The 19,148-nt window shown below is 48.2% G+C and overlaps 2 protein-coding genes across 6 annotated transcripts in view; one reads left to right on the top strand and one right to left on the bottom strand.

Annotated features, from left to right (window-relative positions):
• The first annotated feature begins 141 nt into the window (after positions 1-141).
• FOXF1 (forkhead box F1) lies at positions 142-4,234 on the top strand. The gene is made up of 2 exons (XM_052686702.1): positions 142-1,257; positions 2,770-4,234. The coding sequence occupies exons 1-2, from the start codon at positions 195-197 to the stop codon at positions 2,928-2,930; spliced, it is 1,224 nt and encodes a 407-aa protein (XP_052542662.1). The 5' UTR covers positions 142-194; the 3' UTR covers positions 2,931-4,234.
• The window catches only part of MTHFSD (methenyltetrahydrofolate synthetase domain containing), a 24,728-nt gene continuing 9,233 nt past the window's right edge, over positions 3,654-19,148 (bottom strand). For 2 of the 5 annotated variants that reach the window (XM_052686703.1, XM_052686704.1), the window contains exon 8: positions 13,515-14,912. In XM_052686703.1, the coding sequence (XP_052542663.1) occupies positions 14,397-14,912 (516 nt within the window). In that variant the 3' untranslated portion in view covers positions 13,515-14,396. Of the gene's footprint in view, positions 5,726-9,785; positions 11,184-13,514; positions 14,913-19,148 lie in introns of those variants that run through there. The other 3 variants (XM_052686707.1, XM_052686705.1, XM_052686708.1) reach the window with 3 other exon arrangements.

A 19,148-nucleotide genomic window follows, 5' to 3' on the forward strand; every position in this document is an offset into this window, starting at 1 on the left:
GTTTATCCTCTGAGGGGTGAAGGCTCCCGGTGGAAACAAACCCTACCGGGGGCCGAGAGGAGGAGGAGGAAGAGGAGGAGGAGGGTCGGGGGGGATCGCGGCGAGCCCCCAGCAGCGCGGTGGCCTTTTGGGGGGGCGCGTGGGGGGGGGTGGCGGAGGAGGGCCGGGGCTGGCCGCCGCGGAGCTGCCCGTAGATGACTGCAGAAGCGCAGCAGGCTCTGTCCTCTCAGCCCCCTCCTCCCGCTGTGCACAGCAGCTACGGCCCCATGTCCTCCGTGGCCGAGAAGCAGCCGCAAAACTCGGCCATGGACGCCGCCTCCGCCGCTCCCTCCGGGCCGGGCGGCAACAGCGCTCCGGGCAGCGGCGGAGCCCCGGGTAGCGGCGGCCCTAAAGCGAAGAAAACCAACGCGGGGATCCGGCGGCCGGAGAAACCGCCCTATTCCTACATCGCTCTCATCGTCATGGCCATCCAGAGCTCGCCCTCCAAACGGCTGACCCTCAGCGAGATCTATCAGTTCTTACAGAGCCGCTTCCCTTTCTTCCGCGGTTCTTACCAGGGCTGGAAAAACTCCGTTCGCCACAACCTCTCGCTCAACGAGTGCTTCATTAAGCTGCCCAAGGGGTTGGGCCGCCCGGGTAAGGGCCACTACTGGACCATCGACCCGGCCAGCGAGTTCATGTTCGAGGAGGGCTCGTTCCGCCGCCGGCCCCGCGGCTTCAGGAGGAAATGCCAAGCGCTGAAGCCCATGTACAGCATGATGAACGGGCTCAGCTTCAACCACCTCCCCGACAGCTACAGCTTCCAGGGCTCGGCCGGAGGGCTCTCATGCCCTCCCAACAGCCTTTCCCTCGAAGGGGGTTTGGGCATGATGAACGGCCACTTAGCCGGCAACGTGGACGGGATGGGCCTTGCGGGACACTCCGTGCCCCACCTGCCCTCCAACGGCGGGCACTCCTATATGGGCAGCTGCAGCGGCTCCTCGGCGGGGGATTACCCGCACCACGAGAGCTCCGTGCCCGCCTCCCCGCTGCTGCCCGGCGGAGGGGTGATGGAACCGCACTCGGTTTATTCCAGCTCGGCCTCTGCGTGGGCTCCCTCCGCTTCGGCCGCCTTAAACACGGGAGCTTCCTACATCAAGCAGCAGCCGCTGTCGCCTTGCAACCCCGCGGCCAACCCGCTGTCCTCCAGCCTTTCTACACATTCCCTCGATCAGCCCTACTTGCATCAGAACAGCCACAACACCGCCGAGCTTCAAGGTGAGGCGCGGACGCGTGCGAGAGAACCCTGAGGGGATGGAAGCGGGGGGGAATCCGCGGCCACCGGCCCCGGGGATTGGTTTAACAGCAGCTCCCCCCGAGGGGAAGCAGCGGTCCTTTCACTCTTTGCCGGAGGATGCGGCGGTTTGCACCGTCGGGGTTCGCACCGTCGTTGTTGCGGGGCTGGGAGCTGCCGCGTCCCGCGTGGATGCTCCTTATGCCGGTGGGTGCGGAAAGGGGAGGCCGGGAAACGGGTTCTGGGGGTTCAGAGTAAATAGGAGGTGGTGGAACAAGGAGGAAAGGGTATCGATAGAGGTTACCGCAGGGCTCTTCGAGGAGGCTCTCAGCGAAGCGGGGGTTTTATTTAACGGGAGCAGCCGCTGCCCGTATCCTTAACCATCCCCCCCGTCCCTCCGGCCTCACACCGCAGCAATCCGCTCCTCTCAGGCTTTTCCAGGCCTTTCACTTCCCTCCGCCTGTAAGAAGTCGGTGGCGGGGTGTCCCCGCGTCCTACGGCTCTTCTGTGCCGCTATTCGGGGATACGGCGGTGTCCGGGCGGCCGTCGGACCGCCGTGCTCTGAGCCTGTGGAAGGACGGGGAGCTCGGAGCTGGGATTGATACTACGGCCCAAGTTCACCTCGGGGCCAGGGGAGGCTCCAGGGACGCGGGGAGCGCTCCGCATCGCTTCGGGGCGGTGGAAAGGAAGAGTTTGGGGTGGCTGCGTTTGGCCCCCGGTTTCTAAAAGAGGGAAAGAACCGCAGAAACGATGTAGAGCGGAGCGGTGGTGGGAAAGAAGCACGAAGGCAGGGCGGAAAGGCGCAGCTCGGCGCAGGGCCGAACCGGGCCGAGGGCAGCGGAATGCAGCCGGGACCCGCCGCCTCCACCTCGGCCCCATTCCGCCAATAAACAGCGGATCAGCAAGCTAATTTAGCTGAGAAATGAAGCAAAAAAATCAGTCGTAAAGGATCTCCCAGGCCAGCCCGAAACGTCTCAAATCAACACCCAAAAAATGTACGCGGCTCTTCCTTAGCCCGGAGAGGATTTGCGCGGCTCCTCCTGAGCGCAGTCTCGATTTTTCGGGGCCTTTTTCCCGTCCCGAAGTGACTGCGGAAATAGCGGGGGGGTTTCATGGGCTGTTTGGGTCCCTCCGCCCAATCTGTGCCGGCCGGGTCCGCTGGGGAGAGGCCGAATAACTCCGCTCCGCACCCTGCGGGGATCGCGCGCAGGCGCAACAAATACAAATACCGAGGAAAAACAAAACCAAAACGAAATGTCCTTAGGCCGTGCGGGGTCGGAGCTGCGGGCTTTTCTCCGGCACCTGCCCGCATTTTCTGGGAGAGATGGGAGTGCACCGAAACCTCGATTCGCGGGCGGCCGGGTGTTTCCCTCCCGATATCTCCTTCTCCCCAACGCTCGGCTTTTTTGTTGTTGTTTTTTGGGGTTTTTTTGTTTGTTTGTTTGTTTGGTAAATATAATGATGATGGCTGATCGTTTTCTCTCTCCGTCCCGCAGGCATCCCGCGGTATCACTCCCAGTCTCCGAGCATGTGCGACAGAAAGGAATTCGTCTTCTCTTTCAACGCTATGGCCTCCTCCTCCATGCATTCAGCGGGCAGCGGCTCCTATTACCACCAACAAGTGACATACCAGGACATCAAGCCGTGCGTTATGTGAGACGGGGCGGAAAAGCCACCATCACCTCCCGGAGGCCGCCGAGGTCTGACCCGGGGAACGACCCCCATTCCCACCCAAGGACCCTGTGGGAGGAGGAAAGAGGAGCGTGTGTGTGTTTGGGGGGGGGTTCTGCAGACTGAGTTTGTCCCCGTGGATGGGACCCCCGGGGAGCGGACAGCTGAGCGCGGCGAGGCCGAATGCGGGCGGCCCCGGGGCTGAGCGCGCCCCGCAGCTGAGCATCGGCCGGGCCGGCCTCCACCACGTGTCTTTAATCAAAGACGCTCTCTGCCTTCTTCTGCTTCTTCTGTTGGGTCGGGGTAGGCTGGAAGAGAGAGGGGAAGAAGGGGGGGGGAAAGTAAAAAACAAGCAGCCCCCCGAAACCCTCCGCTGCCCCTTTATCTTGAAATCTCCGACTGCGAGTTTGGGTTGAAAGGTTTTGCTACGTGAGGTTTTTCGGGTTCTATCCTTGAAAAGAGAAAAGAAATCGCAAACGAAGCGTTCTGAATCAATTCTCTAAGTGAGAGCGATGCCGCAGCCCCATCCATCGGGGGCAGAGCCGGAGGGGATGCTGTGAGCACCCCGAGCACAACAGAGCAGCGCTGCTCCGGCCCTTCGCTCCCATCGAGCCCTTACTCCTGAAAATAATTTTTTAAAAAATTTTTTATTTTTGGTCAAAAATCTCTAAAAGGGATCACATTTTTATTTTTAATTTGTAGCCATTGATTTTTTATTTTTTTTTTTTTAATTTTTTATTTTTTTTTTGACCTGCGTAAAGACTGCAGGACCGGACCCTATGCAGAGAGAAAAAGGCACTTTGAAAAGAGACAGCCACGCTCCTTCTGTTATTTATTCTACATTGTCGTCGTCGTTGCTAATAATGGAGACACGAGGAGTCTCAGTTGATCAGTATTAAAGCGGTGGAGCTCTGTTGGCAATATTTGCCATATAGATGTTGGGTTTTGTTGTTGTTGTTTTTTTAGTTAACCTCTGTAAATTTTAAACACCCTGGTCTCTGTGTAAAGACAATCCTCCATATGTTTTTATAGAAATATATATATAATGAAGGATTATTCCCCCCCCCTCTGTTCCCCATCTATTTTTTTTTTTTTTTTTTGCCCTGACTTTGTACAGTTCGGTGTCACCTATTTTAATTCCTTTCTGCACTGTATAAAACTGTAATGATGTGGTTGGTTTTGTGTTCTATTTTATTATTTTGGATTTTTTTTTTTTTTTTTTTTTTTTTTTTTTTTTTTGCCCTTTTGTGTACGTTTTGTCCCTAGAGGAAAAAAAAAAAAAAAAAAGAGAGAGGGGAAAAAAAAGAATCGAACCGAAATAAAACATGTATGGTCTTTGTATGTGGGCTTCACGACTGTATGAGCAGCAAATAAACGAGCAATGCGGTGTGAGACGCCGAGTTCTATCTGAGGAGTCTGTGGGCTCCCTGTGTTTGGGGCACCAGAAAAAAAAAGTCCCTTTTTGGTGAAGGCTTGAAAGGGCTTCTCTTGGTTTTGGCTGCGCCGCTCGGCGGGTCTCGGAGTTTCCCTGTTTGAGATGGAGCGAGCAGGGAGGAAAGCTGGAGGTGATTATTATATCTTTTCTTTTTCTTCTTTGTCGTCTGTATCTTTTTATGGTTTTGCCCAAGGAAAAAGTGAAAGGCGATGGCTCTGAGCCTCTTAGTAGGGTCACAGCCCTCAGCTCTTCCTCTTCTCCTCCTCCCAGCTGGACCCTATGGAGCCCAGGGCAGCTTTCTGCGTCCTTTCCTCGCCATAGAAGATATAAAACATATAAAATCAAAGCAGGTAACGGGGGGCTGGCGTTCACCTAAACCCAGGCACAAATCCATGGGCCGAGCACTCAACTTACTGCAAAGGGTTCAGGTTTATTTGTTGGAGGATGTGCCCAACTCCAGACATTCTGCTTCAACCACCTCCGTAGGCCAAGGCGCCCCGTATCAGTGCATGCTACCGACAGCACATGTGTGGAAGTAGATGTATACAAATTACTTTGATTGCTCAGTTGTGTATGTCCACCTTCATCCAGGCAAATTAGGTTACGGCGCACTGATCAGCCGGGCATTGTGTAATGAGTTTAATTAAAAGCAAAGTTAGCCGCACGCACACACAAAAGCTTTCTAATTAAGGCAGGTGGGAAGGGTTTGATGAGTTACTGGAGGCCTTTCTCTGGGAAGTTTAATTAATTTGGGGGTGTTTTTTTTTTTCCAAGGGTGGTTATGATTAAGGGAGCGGCGCTCAACTTGCAATCCTTATTGGGGTTCCCCTGTTTTTGTGCCTCTGTGGACCAATCCTTCTCTCCGTCGTGTGTTGGCCATCCCTGCTGGAGTTGAGCCACGCTGTTACCATCTCCATGTGCGAGCTGAAGGCTGGGGTTCGACTCCTGACGCACATATCTGCGCTAGGTGTGGCCGAGATAAAGGCTCAGGGTTAGGAGTTCAGTCCCTGCCAAGTGGTTCTTCCTTCCTTGATATCTCACTATCGCTTCTAAGATTCTTTCTCATCCTTCAGATTCACTTTGGACTTGGGCACCTTATCGATCTGCTCACAGCTTGCTGTCTGCAGGGTTGGGAAGGGCAGGCAGACACCTCGCAATCCACCCGAGCAGGGTTTGATATCTGGTCCCCAACAAAGGTTTCTGTGATTCATTTCCCTCCCTCCCTTCGGTTCCCCTTACCCCACGCCACCAAACCTGGAAAAACAGAACCACTGCATACCGTGGACGCCACATATTCCTCAAGCCAGTGAGCGCAGTCTAAACAGGCAGCTCTCCATCTCCGACACCTACAGCAGGGAGGAGAGGGTGAAATCCTGCAGGCTGCTGCTCCCAGCCCTTGCTCTGCACAAGACGAACCCGCTTTTTCCCCTGTTGTTCCAGGGGATTGCAAAATTCTAGCTGTTATCCCAACCAGACCTTTTGTACAAGCTCTGTGCTTGTGTTTGTGTGAGCAGGAGAGCTCTGCTGGGTGGTGAGGAGGAACAAGCTTGTTCACAAACGCTGCTGGAGCCCTGAAAGAGGACGGGAGGAATAGGCTTGCTCAGAAATACAGGATTTGCTCACGTAACAACCTCCCCCTGCCCAGATCCGAGTTGTGGCTAGCTGACATGGCTCCGTTCAGTAGCGGCAATTTGCTCACTGCTGCGCTGCACTTTTGGAGCACATCAAGAATCAGAGCCTGGTTTTTCTCACCTGATTTGGCACAAGATGTACCAGCAGCTTAGGGGACACAGAAGTCCCCCCCCAGACATGCTGCAGCATGGCCAGGCCGTGCCATGGCAGAGCACTCGGCCAGCAAGACGTGTTGGTTGGTAGCTTCTCCACTTCCCTCCGCTCATCTCCAAGTGTTTCCTCCCAGCCTCTTAGGGCTGCCACGGAGCTGCATGTGTAAATCTACCGTCTTGTCGCTTGTATACGGCTGGGTCTCCGTGTGACGGTGAGGAGGGACCCGGGGGCGATGCGGGGCTCAGCTCGGGGGCGGCGGAGCACAGCCGTTCCCTTGGAGGCAGCGCCATCTGGTGCTGCGCACTGCGCACCGCGCCCCGAATCCAAGGGGTTTTTCCAAACAGCGACTGCGAACCCGGCTGCTTCGGGAGGTTTCTGCCCCTTTATTATTTATTTTTATCTCCTTCCTTCTTTTTCTTTCTTTCTTCTTAGTTTTCTTTCCGCCATCTAGAAGTCTGAAGGTGAAAGGAGCTTTACCGCGTCTCAGATTTGGCGTCAAAATGTCTGATGCGCCCCATCACCAACAGATCTCCTTCATGAGATGCTTCTGGCTCAGGTCTGTTCTGCACCCAGGTGGGAAACACGTGGGGTAGCATCGAGGAGAATATAGATACTCCTGGTACAGTTACGTGATGCTCCTGGGCAGGGGTGGTTACTCAGACTAGCAGAAAACCAGGTACGTGGGGAGACTTCCCTGGTGGAAACAAATCCTCTGAATCTTAAATGGAAATTCGGAAGGCCAAGTGCTGAGTTTGGTCCGTATTTCTTAGCAGGGGAAGGCTCAAACTGGGTGCCTGACTTCTTGTTGAATCCAAGAAGCTTTGGACTTTGATGGATCTGAGTCACAGCTTTTGAAAAGGGGATTTTGACTTCTTTGGGACGAGCACAGGCTTTTAGAAGGTCAGATTTCAGCATTTATTCACTTTCCACGCATTCTTAGAAGCAGAACTGCTGCCTGACACCAGGCTCTGCAGGAAAAGAGAGCTAGGGTGGTTCATACAAGCCAAGAAATCTTCGTCAGTGAGAGCCACATTCAGGGACATAATAACTGATGCAGGTGACTGGCTGAAGGAGATCCCCATAACGAGCAGGAGATGCACAGAGTGCCAGCAGCAGTAATCATGAGCTGATGCTTTTCATAGACACAGTTATCAGATTGGCCCAGGAAGTGAGGAGAGGCAGGCAGCAAAGTTGTTTTAAATAAATTCCATTGCCAGTATCCATCGTGCCCAGTAAGCAGCTAAAGTCAGAAGATTATTAAGGAAAGATAACAAGGAATAAAGCTCATTATTGATATTCTGGGATGCAGGGCTGTCTATTTGCACATGCTTATGAGAGGCTCTTTGAGACCAATTCCCCATCATTGGGATAAACATCAACCTCCTCTTAGACACCTGCAGGTTCACATATCACATACCAGCTTCACCTACTGCTACAGGCACACATATCAGAGCAAACGTCCATTCCAGAGACCAAACCACGATCAAATCTGCTTGATCACAGAATGAGATGCGTGGACACTGGCAGTGCTTCCATACTTCAGTATCTCTTACACTGAACACAGTTATTTATTTGTGGCAGCAGGAGTTGAAAGACCCGGAATGGTACAGAAAGTGCAGTTCTGTGGCTCAGCTCAGCTTCAGGCTAATTACTGAAAAAATAAGCAAACACACCTGGAAAAGCAAGATGTCAGAGCCTGGAAAGTTTTGCAGGGACTTAAAAGTTAGCAAGAGTTCACTTGGAGCCAGACTCGCTACAGCAATTGTGTATCTATATGGTAGAAAAGATACTGCAGATCAACTGCAGGGGTAATTGCTTCCTTCAGAGAGATGGAAATGCCAACCTTTGGAATCTGAGCAGCACAAGTGCTTGGAAATGCTCTGAAAACATGATATCCCTCTGGAAAAACTGCAAGTATTGCTCTTGTCTGAATGATTAACTTCACTCTCACAGATTGCTTAAAAATACTAAGGAGTGGCTGCAACAGATACACTAAAGCTGAGAAACGTGGAGGTTTTTGCACTATTTCATGAATGTTTCCCTTTCCTCCCTGACTTTTTTCTTTCCCTCTCATCTCACCGTTCCAAATGTTTGCTTTATTCCCTAAAAAAACCCATACTTTTAGCTCCACGTGTTTCTGCATGAGATGGGTGGACCGCAACACGCTTGCATGATTTGCTAGACCTCAGGAGGAGGCACGTCTCAGAAAAAGTCATTATTTTCTGTCCCCTGTCTGGTTTCACAGGGAAAGCAAGCTGTGATTTGCACTCTTGGAATGGAAAGAGGTTTGCAGGTGTGCTTTGACTGACCAGAAGGCAAGAGTAGCAAGAGGACCTATGGGATCACACAATACCCAACCACAGCAGGGCTGCCTGGTGGCTCCAGCAGCCGAGTAGAGGCAATGCTGAAGCTCTGCTGGGAAGAAAGAAGATGCTGGGATGAAACAAGGTGCCCATCCATCACATAAAAAAGGCCACCATGCTATGTGTTTTTACTTATTTGAAAAGCAAGCAGTTGATGGGCTTCTAACCTGTCTTTCCAGCTGTTTCCCAAGGCTGGGAATTAGCAGCCTACCAGGAGCCAACTCTGCCTTCCTCATTTTTCCATCTGTAAAATGTGGATGTTACTGGGGCCGCTGTAAAGATGCACTAGATAGGTCTGTATCCTGAAGTCATTTCTCCCAGTGACTTCAGTGAGATGCCCAGCCCAGAACAATGGCAGGATACACAGCCCTAAACATTGCTGCTGTGCTTTAAAAGATGAAAAGCAGTGACTTCTGTCTACCTATGCAAGTGGAGGGACAGAGAAATTTTTCATGATGTTTACAGCAGACATCACAGGCATTACACATGAAAACATGGGAAATGGTGCACTCTTCTCGTGGAGAGATAATCTTTAATAGATGGCAACGAGGAAACAGAGGCATTCATACACAAGCACCTACCTCACTAAGGGGTATGTTTGCCTGGCTGACATGGCCACACTCACAGATGTTTCCTCCAGTGCCAGAACTGCTGCATGGGGCTGTTCCTTCTAAGGAACCGGAATGAGAGAAATCTCAGCACATGCTTTTCCTTCCCCTCCTCACCCTTTGCTGTCGTTGAAGAGAAAAATGCAGTGACTGACTTTCAATGAAAGCATTCTCTTAAAAAAAAAAACCACGTTTGTTTCTTCCTTTGAAGTGCTGGAAGATAAAATTAAAAAGAAAAAGAAAAAAAATAAAGACATGACTTGAAGCCAGTATTTAACCACCCCCTTTTATTTTACTGGCCTCTGATGATAGATAATGAGCTAAAATCATGTGTCCTTAAAGACTGCTTCCTGTGAGGGAACAAGGGCCTGATGTGAATGGGTGCTGGAGGGCTGGATGGGGACCTGGCTGTGTCACATAGGAGCAGGCTTTGCTCTCTTCCCACCCCGACATTGAGATATTATTTTTTTTTCCCCTTGTTCTCTCCATGGAAACAAATAATCTCTGACTCTTGTCACTTAGAGAAGACTACACAGCAACATGGCTTGTTTACTCACTGTTGTCTTTGGTGGATTGAAGCTGTGTGGCCTTGTCCACGTTCCAGGAAATGCATGGACATAGCTGTCTGAAGGAAAACCCTCATGACTGTATAGTTTTCAGTGCTGAGTGGCAGTTAGCCACCTCATTTTTATTGTTAGCAGATCACAATGTTGCCTCACTGCTCTGTGCCACACACCACGCTGTGACTAATATCATTCAGCAAAAGAAAACCCCCTCCAAATTGACCACGTTCTCAAGCCTAACGGATCTGGTCGAGGCTCCATCCATCTGATAGCATCCTCCCTTTGCACCTCTCCCATAAGCAGGGATAGAAAAGGACAAACAGAGGGGGTAGAATCACTCTGGGGAGCTCATATAGCACCTAGGGTGGTCGCTGCCAGGCTCTGCACCCTCTCAGCTGCCATAGAAGCTGGGCTGGGTTTGCTCACTGCAGCCAGCCTCCGGAGCTGTTCAGCATCTTTCCCTACTGAACCCTTGAAGAGAGGGGCATGCAATAACGACATCCTAACTTGTTTTGTGCCATGAAAGGAACTGGAAAGAATGCATTGAACCACATGACAAGTGAGGACATCAGGCTGCAGAGAGAATAGAAAGACCTCATTTTTAATTACTTCGGAACAAAGTTGGCTCAGTAAAGTATTTCCCATTGTACTGCTGAACTTTTCTTCTCATCGCACAGCAGTGAAACACAGGCTCTTCTGCTGCTGCTGCAAATGGGCTGAAATCTGTCTGCGTTAGGGATCACTTCATTTCCTATTGAATGCAGGCTATCCATTAACCAAAGGCGTTTTAGAATTTTATGCAACATCCAGGCACTTCTTTCTCATTGCGGATGTTTTTAAGCGTCTTCAAATATGAAGATACCTCAGCCCTTCGTACAGAAGGGGAACGGGGGTTAATAGGTAAGATGTGCATTTTCACCATTGCTCTGGGTGTTTACAGAGACCAGGGCTGAAGCACTGAAGCTTTGCAAGTCCCAGACTAGTGCTTCAGTCACTGCAATAAAGAAGGGCTGTGTGCAGCGGTAGGCACCTGAGATGAGGTGACATATCCATGTCTATGCAGCCATCCTAGGTGCTAGCAGCAGGGCCACAACTACAACTGGCAGAAAATGAAGAATTATTGCTTTAGTGAAGGTTCTCATCTTTAAAGCTTGTTAATTCAGACAGTAAATCCCCTAGGGCATTGTCTCTGTGGCTTGATCCTTAGTAAAATATCTTGCACAGTCTTGATCTGGGCCAAAGTGAAAAACAAGCAGACTTCAGTTCCTCGAGTTTCATTATGAGATCAGAGTCCAAGGATTCACTGAAAAGTATTACATTGCAGAGTTTTGTGGATTGAGAGAAAAGTCAGAAGTGACTCATGTACAACCGATGTCTTCCTGAGCGTGCAGAGAGCCTGAAACAATAGACCTAAGAGATGCAAACTGGGCCCCATTCACCCTTTCTTCAAAATCTGCTGCCTACCCAAGCAGGAACTTGGTCAGCCTGTAAGAAAAAATCCACATCATGCAGCTGGAGATGCCAGAAAGTCATGTAGGCGTGCGCCTTCGGTAGTCTTGTGTTGCTTAATTAAACAGCAATTGAGCATCTTGCATTGAAATGTCACTTAGCTAAAGAAGACCAGCTTCCTAAGCAGTGGTAAGAGCCTCATTCTTAACACAGCTTCTCTTGCTTCAAGACAGAAATCACGCAGGCTTCAGCATGCACAAGGTCAAACTCCTACCAGCTGAGTTAATACAGAACACATTTCAGAAAGCATGAGATACACCCAATTTCTCACAGGTAAGCTTACAGAACTGCTTTGCTGCAAGTTATGCTGCTTTTTTTTTTTAATTCCTTGTCATTGCAGAATATAAATCCTTAAGTTCCTACAAAATCACTTCTTGTTTTCAACTGTGGGAATGCAATAGCAATGCACAGATGAGATAGGATTCCCTACGGTTTTTCATCTCCAGAGGGGAGAGGTTATGTTCTTCAGCCACATTTGCCAGGAGAAAACCCTTGTGAAAGTAAGGAGGCCACCCCAAAACAGCAGGAATGTGGGGAAGCCAAGCCTTCTTATTTCAGAGGACTACTGCTTACCCTCATGCAAACTATAAACCTCTACAGGTGCTCTGTGCCTCGGTGAACTTTCTGCAGCTTCAGGCTCTTCTCAGCAGCAGCCTGCACTAATTTCTTCCTGCAGGCTGTTGCTCTTGCAGCAGACAACAGAAAGGAGCTTGTTCACAGCACAGTTACTCTGATTTGCTGATGCCCAAATGATCTTGCAATTTATTAACAACTTGGATCAAAAATGACTGCTCAGCTTGGAAATTATCACTGCATTAACATGATTTCAGTCCATTCAAAATGCTAAGGGACAGTTCATTAGCCTAAGCTTATAGTAATTACTTTTCTCCTCAGAGCCTAATTACAATTACATACCTCTGTCTGGTTAACACCTTTCCAGCAGTGTGGTTTGGATTGTGAACTGCATTCAAAAAAGTGAGAGGCCAGAAGATAACTGCAGAGAATCAGCTACGTGCAGGGCAGTCTAACACAGCTCATGCTACAGGTTGCACACAGAGCCACAACTGCAAAGAGGAAAGTCATCTGAAAAAAGCTCTATCTAGATATGCTTGTCCAGACAAAACCAGCCACTGACTGCATACAGCGTTAAGAGCAAAGCAAATACATCTAATACCCCTAGCATATAAACTTTTACTATCAGAATACAGAGAAAACCATTATGATTTCTTCTGTTCCATTGCTTTTGGAGGTCAGCTGACATTGAGCTCTGTGTTGTGGCTTCCAGCAAAGAAAAAACTGATGACCAAGGTTAGCATAAAAGAACTCTTAAGAGTGCCTCCAAGTATGAATACAAAGCACTTGCCAGTTATACATTTCTTTTGATTTCTTTGCCTTAGTTAAAAGAACAAAAAAACCCACATTATTTTTTCCTAATAAAACTCTAAGTGGTCAACAGTGCTTAATCTTATCTGTGTCTTTGATCATTAATACGAGGAAATAGGGCAGGAGATGAATTTCCCACAAATGTGACCAGGGAAGGCTAGTTCAATCTGTAATACACACAAAGTTGTTTGAGATGACTGAAGCTTGCATGGGTGGGATAATGCCTTTTAACTGCTAAGGTCATCTCAGCATCTTCACCAAAGCAAGTGGCATTACGAGAGTAAAAAAGAACATCATATGATCCCTCTTCTTAATTTGCCATCCTATGAAGGGGGAGGTTGTGAGGTATGATTATTTTTTTTGCTTTACTTTCCTCTGCTTTCTAAGATAATGATGTAATGAGTGTCTTTAAGTAGTAACATGACTCCTGGATCTTATCCTTGAAGCACACGACTACTGAAACAAGATGCAGGGGCCTCTGTAGTGATTACATTTGATTTCAGGCTGAGTGATACCAAAAATAATCTTGAGCTGAAGGAAAAGAGAGCATTTAAGAGCACAGCGCTATTTCTTCAGCAACTTCTCCTTTGCTGACCTTACAAGAAGTTGGAGCAATGCTTTCCTTGAGACCATCTGCACAGAGCACATGATAACACCGAGAATTTGTTGAATACTGTACAAAATGTCTGACCCCTGAGGCATAATAACATGCTTAAAATATACATAATGGTACCCTCTGGCTAAAAAAAAAGTTTCCAAGTTTAAGAAAAATCAATTTGGATGCTTACTTTGACTACGTGCCCAGCACCGATGGTAAAAGTGCTCCTGTTTAGAAAGGATGGTTCAGCCAAAATTTAACTTGTTTTTCAGGAATAGGGAACTGAAGAAAAAAAAATATATATATATATAATAAAAGCCAACAGGTTTTGACCACCGTTTGGCTGCTTTTTATTTCCACTAAAATGATTATCTATTAAAGTCATTTCACAGAGGTAACGGAGTCACACCACGTTATAAGAAACAAGACAATCAGGAAGAGCATCTGTTTTATAAGCATCTACATCAGGTGAAAAAGGCACCTGAAGTGCTGAGGGAGAAAGCTGGTATCTGCTTTCCTCACCCAGACTGATGTTTTTACACAGGGCTGAATTAACAGATCAAACCTGAGATGGAAGCTACCAGCTCATCCACTCGATCCTGATAGCTGCAAGTAGAGGCTGAGGCACTGGTTTTACAGCAGTTCTTTAAGAGCACAAAAAGGCCAAGCCCTCCTTCTCCATTTTAATGAAAAATATACTGAAAATTCCCAAGAGGCAAACCCTGTTTCTTAGTAAACATAAGTGCAAACCCTAAGACAGATTTTTTGCAGCTGGCTTTAAAGCTCACAAGTACAAATCCACAGGTACAATCTGCAGATGACAGAACACAACCACCTCCCTCCATGTGGCAGCTACCAAAGGGCAAGTTTTTGATCCAGGCCTAACAGATGTACACTGAAAAGCAAATCACCCCAAGGCCAACGAAAAACAAATACACAGAGCGTGGTTAATTTGTGGATAAGCATTTAGAGAAAAGGCTCCTCTGTCATCTATCTTGACAAATATACTTTGCACATACAACTGCAGGAACGAGGCAGGCGAGTCATCTATGAGATGCATGCCTCATTTATTTGAATATATGGCTTTGCCTTTTGTTGTCTAGCCTGTGGAGATCACAGCATATACTAATAACCTTGAAAACTTAGGTCTGCTTCTTGCAAAACAATAAAAACACGCCTTTGTTTCTTTCTCTTTCCTCTATTCATATTCATTTCTGACTATTGATTTCCACTTGCCCTTTGTTTCTCTGATTCTTGGCCAGCTCAACTCGCAAAGTATTACCCCCGAGGCTCAAGCCTTTCAAAGAGGATACAGCACTCTCTGCGGTTGCTTTATCCTTGTAATCGAGAAAAGCCCTGTGCTGTGCTCCCTGCCAATTCACTCGTAAAGGAGCTGCATGGAATTCCCTCAAAGCACATTTCAGCTCGCTCACTCTTAGGTTGGGAGGTATGTTCCCCACATACACAGTAGTAATCACGCCAGATCCCTCTAATCTGGGACTTAAAGAATCACTTTCAACATACTGTTGTCCTGTTTGAGCTGAGCCCATTGAAGCCTGTGGTCTTGTTTTTCCAGCCATTGCCTTCTCATTTAACGCTGCTGACTTGCTGCCTTTTGCCAAGTCTGGTTGTTCATCTTGGAGGGTGACATCCTTGCCTGCCTGCTTCTCCCTGTACCGAAGACTCTTAAGGATGGGGATTTTTCCCAGCATCTCACAGCTGACCTAAAAATGGAGGAAGACAGACACAATTATGAGTATTTTTCTTCTTCCAGAAAAAGATGACCATCAGGACACATTCGTACCATAAAAAGAGAGGAACTTTATTATATTGCTGCCATTCAGAGTGCCAGAGCATTCAAAATGTTACTAATTGTTGGCCAGATTCTGAAGTTGCTCCCTAAATACACACTGCGGGACAAAAATAAACATTAGTTACTCTTCAAGCAAGTACAACCAGCAGGAAAATCAAAACCAAACTCTGAGCTGGTTGATTTTGACATTTATTTATCAGGGCGCTTTCAGATTTGCATTCTCACTGTTATCCCTTAAGGTTTACTTTGACCGAGGCCCTGTGCTCCTGCTCTGGCAAAGCCTCACATGCCTACAATTCATCAGACCATGAGGCACTTTCATTCTGCAGACCTCCTTGCTTTCTTTACCCCTGAAAACAGGATATCCCGTAGGTTCAGTCATACAATGAGGAGGGACCACGGTGTTAGCTTGCAGCTGGGGAGCGTGCCTTGCAGTGGGGCTCCTACGAGTGTGGGCCCAGCTGGAGGCACGTTCTCTGGTTGTGGAACATCACCACAGCCCTCCCTTCTACCATCTGACACCACACACCACCCGCAGCTGCTCAGTGGATCCCACAGCAGTCTGCTGGGCTGGATCACAGAACTGAAGAGCGCCCGAACGCCGCGCTTTAAAACTGTGAACCCTCTCTCCCTCCATCCAGCCCCAGTTCATAAGCAGCTTTTCTGGAAGGGCTCTTCCTCTCAACAGCTGAACCCTATCCATCTCAGGCATGAGATGCCCCGGGCTGTGCTCAGCGACTGGCAGGAAACACAGTGGTTCCCTAGCTAATGTGGTCTAGCTCTTGGCTTGCAGACTGCAGTTGGAAGTAGCAATAATTCGTACTTGGCTGCTGGACAAGCAGAACATCCATCAACACAGGATCCAATTCTTAAATTTAGGGAGCAAAACAGAGCCTGGGGAAGAGATGCCTGAGCTAGCAGAGACCCAAGCTAATAGCCCACACAGTGTGAGCAAGCCACTCTCACAGGATACTGCATCAAAGCTTAGGAGCCACGACCTCAGCAGGCTGTCCTGGGCTGGCACTGGCATATCCTGGCTGGAATATACCTGCAGATCTCAGCTTAGAGCTCCTGAATTCCTGCTTCTATAATACAGTCCGGTAGGTTTCCCATTCTGTGAAGCAGACAAGCAAACTTTACTTCAGGCTGAAATAAAAATCCAAGCTTACGTACAGCCCAGCCTAACCTTCAGCCTCGCTAATATACGATCAAACAGCAGAACATGGCTAACAAACACGGGCAGAGGCCACCTCTGCTCTGCCACAGAGCAGACCCAGAGTCAAGGTGTTTGGGATCAGGCCATTTAAACACATAAACTATGACTGAAAATCTCTGTACAAATCTGGCAGCCAGTACAGAGAGGCAAGGGCTTCCTCTGGGGCTTCGGATGACTCTGAAAGGTACGTGGCATTTTCACATTTTGAAGACCTACTGCTCTATGGATTCCTCAACTAATTTGTTTTTCTCACCCAAGAATTCAGGCTGCTGGGTTCAACAGCAAAATCCCCTTCCCTGGGCAATACAACAACAAACCAATGGCTGAGGCCATCTTGCTTTGTTTTTACCAGACAACAATTAGGAACATTCGCTGTCTTCTGTCAAATTTCTATGTGAAATGTAAGCTCTATGCCAATTAAACCAAACAGGAAAAACATTATTCTCATGTAGCTAACGAATCCTGAGCCCAAACCACAACTGTCACCTATTACCAAGTGTATGCACAGTTACTTTCAACTTGAAATTAAACTCAATTTCTAACGCACAGACTGGGTGCTCAGCTAGAAGGATGGTCACCATCAAGAGCAAGCCCTCACTACTTTGTAGATTAAGAGAATTGATGAGTAGGGCATTCAGAGAATCAGCCTGGAACTTCCAGTCTCTCAAGGACAGATCGAAGATTTAAACAATCCAATGGTCAGAACACTTTCTCCTCTTACTGGAGAGGCCAGCATTTCTTGGCACCCAAGTGGAGCTCCTGTTTCACGGTCCTGCAAACTGGAAAAGATGCAGTTGCAATACTATATATGGCTTGAGAAAGACTACAAAGCAATTTTTATAAAGCTGAAGCTCTGATCACAAATAACACCATAAGGGGACCCCATCATTACCTGAAATTCAGCCCTTTGCAGGGACACCACTAAGAAGACTCTACAATACTGTTGCAACAAAGGCAGTTGATTTGGTACTTAATTTTATTTGCAATAAAGACATTCTGGAGAGAAAGAAAAAAAAAAATTGACATCCTTGCAACTGGACATCATCAACTGACATCCTTCTGCCACAGAAGAATGACAGAGTATTTACCTTCAGGCTATGGTCTAGGAGAAACTTTCAGCTGGATCAAAGCTCTCAAATACTTCCCTATTTTTTGTCCCTTTTTTTTTTTTTTTAATCAAAGAAAGGCAGAAACTCAGTTTATGTACTCAGAGCATCAATTCAAGAAACCAGTTCACCACCCTTTATGGGGTGCAAGGGGTGAGAAGCAGAAGGGCAAAAGGGGCAGTGGGTGGCACAGGAAGGGACTAAGCTTGTTCTGCTCTCTTGCAAAACACCAAACAAAAGAACGCCTTTGTGGTAGTACAATGTGTTGCTAATTACGACCATGCAAAAAGTATCTTTTGTCTTGTGAGATGTGGAGGTCTGCAATGATTTATTTCCAAGTGGAGAGAGTCCAAAGATATTCCTCCTCTCTTTCAAACAAGCTGCACGTTTCTTGGTGCTGTGCCGGCTGGTCACTCCTCCCTAGCCTCCTTCAGCACTTAAGGCTAAGCCAGGTTGCAAGGGCCTTGGGTTCTGCCTCCAGTAAGTCATCTTAGCCCCATTATATGAAACTGGGCAAAGCCCAGTGGCTGAAGCCTCTTTCCTTGCTCCCCACATCCCTCTAAAGTCAGGGCCAAACCATTTATTGATGTTTGTAAACTTTGTATTGAGTGTTGGGAGTTAGTAAAATGATTGGCTTTGGCAATGAAGCCAGCTGAAGAAGTTTCCTATTATCCCTTGACCACCAATTCCCAGGCCACTTCCACACTTCAGCCTTCTGGGGTTGGACAAGAGAAATGCTTGTGGGTCTGCAGTACAAACTCTGTAACTGAAGTGATTCAGGTTAAAAATAACTCCACCAAAGGCAATTAATCATTTAACAATCCTGCCTACTCCCTGCCATGGCTGAGAGAGCCTTGGGGAAAGAGGACAGCAGGGTAGATGAATTCTTCTGGCACACAATTACCAGGCTATGGGAAAGGAGCTGAGAAGGGAAATGCGGCCCCTCTCTGACACAAACCTGAAGAAAACAGAGTCTGGGATGCTGCCTGCCAATAAAAATCTCCCAGCATTTAACCCTGAGCATCCACTCTCATGGCACCTAGTCTGGTCACAGAACAACAGAGCTCCTGCAATGTCCTTTGCTGGAACATCGGGGCTCTCTTCAACCTCTGTTATTCCAGAAGAATGAATGCAGACACTTTCACTTCTTTGCTGGAAGAAATGAAAGATGTATTTGCCCTCTGACAGAATGAGTAATGCCGACCCCTGACACAGTGCAGGCCAAGCCAAACACCACTTTGATTTCCCTGGCAACAGAGGCGGCACAGTTCTGATGTACCTCAGATGAGGAAAGGACAGCTACAGACCAGAGAAGGTGCTTGGTCTGCTGTTTGATTCTATTTCACACAGCTACCCACCTGGGTGCATCAGCTGATGCAGGAACACGTGGCACGAAACGGATGCAGCCAAGGAAAGCTGAGAACAAAACCAATCAATCTTTAGCAGAGGAGACCCATGAGCACTTCCAAATCCTGAGGCTGGAAGGCCAGGGGCATTTGGAAGATTCACCTCTGCCCGCTCTGAGGGTGGTCTGACCCTAGGCTCCTCGGAAATGCCTCCAGGACAGAGCCCAAATCTCATGTTGTCTCCTTAATCAGTTGCTTGTCTCAAGAAGCACTCTACTCACAGGGGTTTAAAGCATGGACAAAGCCAAGAGAGCTAGGACGGGCCAACACAGTTGAGCATTTTATCATTCATTTGCACAAAATGTCCAAATATGTGCACGCAATCCAAGGGCATATTTCTGGGAGCTGGCAGCCCATGAAGTCTGCTGGTGTCCCTCAGGAGAAACTTATGAAACCCACATTTGGAATTCATCAGCAAA

Source organism: Tympanuchus pallidicinctus, unplaced genomic scaffold (genome assembly GCF_026119805.1).
Source record: "Tympanuchus pallidicinctus isolate F22 unplaced genomic scaffold, pur_lepc_1.0 scaffold22, whole genome shotgun sequence".
In the NCBI taxonomy this organism is placed as follows: Eukaryota; Metazoa; Chordata; class Aves; order Galliformes; family Phasianidae; genus Tympanuchus; species Tympanuchus pallidicinctus.

Excerpts from the sequence above, each read along its gene's own strand:
- FOXF1 (XM_052686702.1), top strand. The coding sequence starts at position 195 with ATGACTGCAGAAGCGCAGCAGGCTCTGTCCTCTCAGCCCCCTCCTCCC. Across the intron at positions 1,258-2,769 it reads CAACACCGCCGAGCTTCAAG|GCATCCCGCGGTATCACTCC; the intron begins GTGAGGCGCGGA and ends TCCGTCCCGCAG.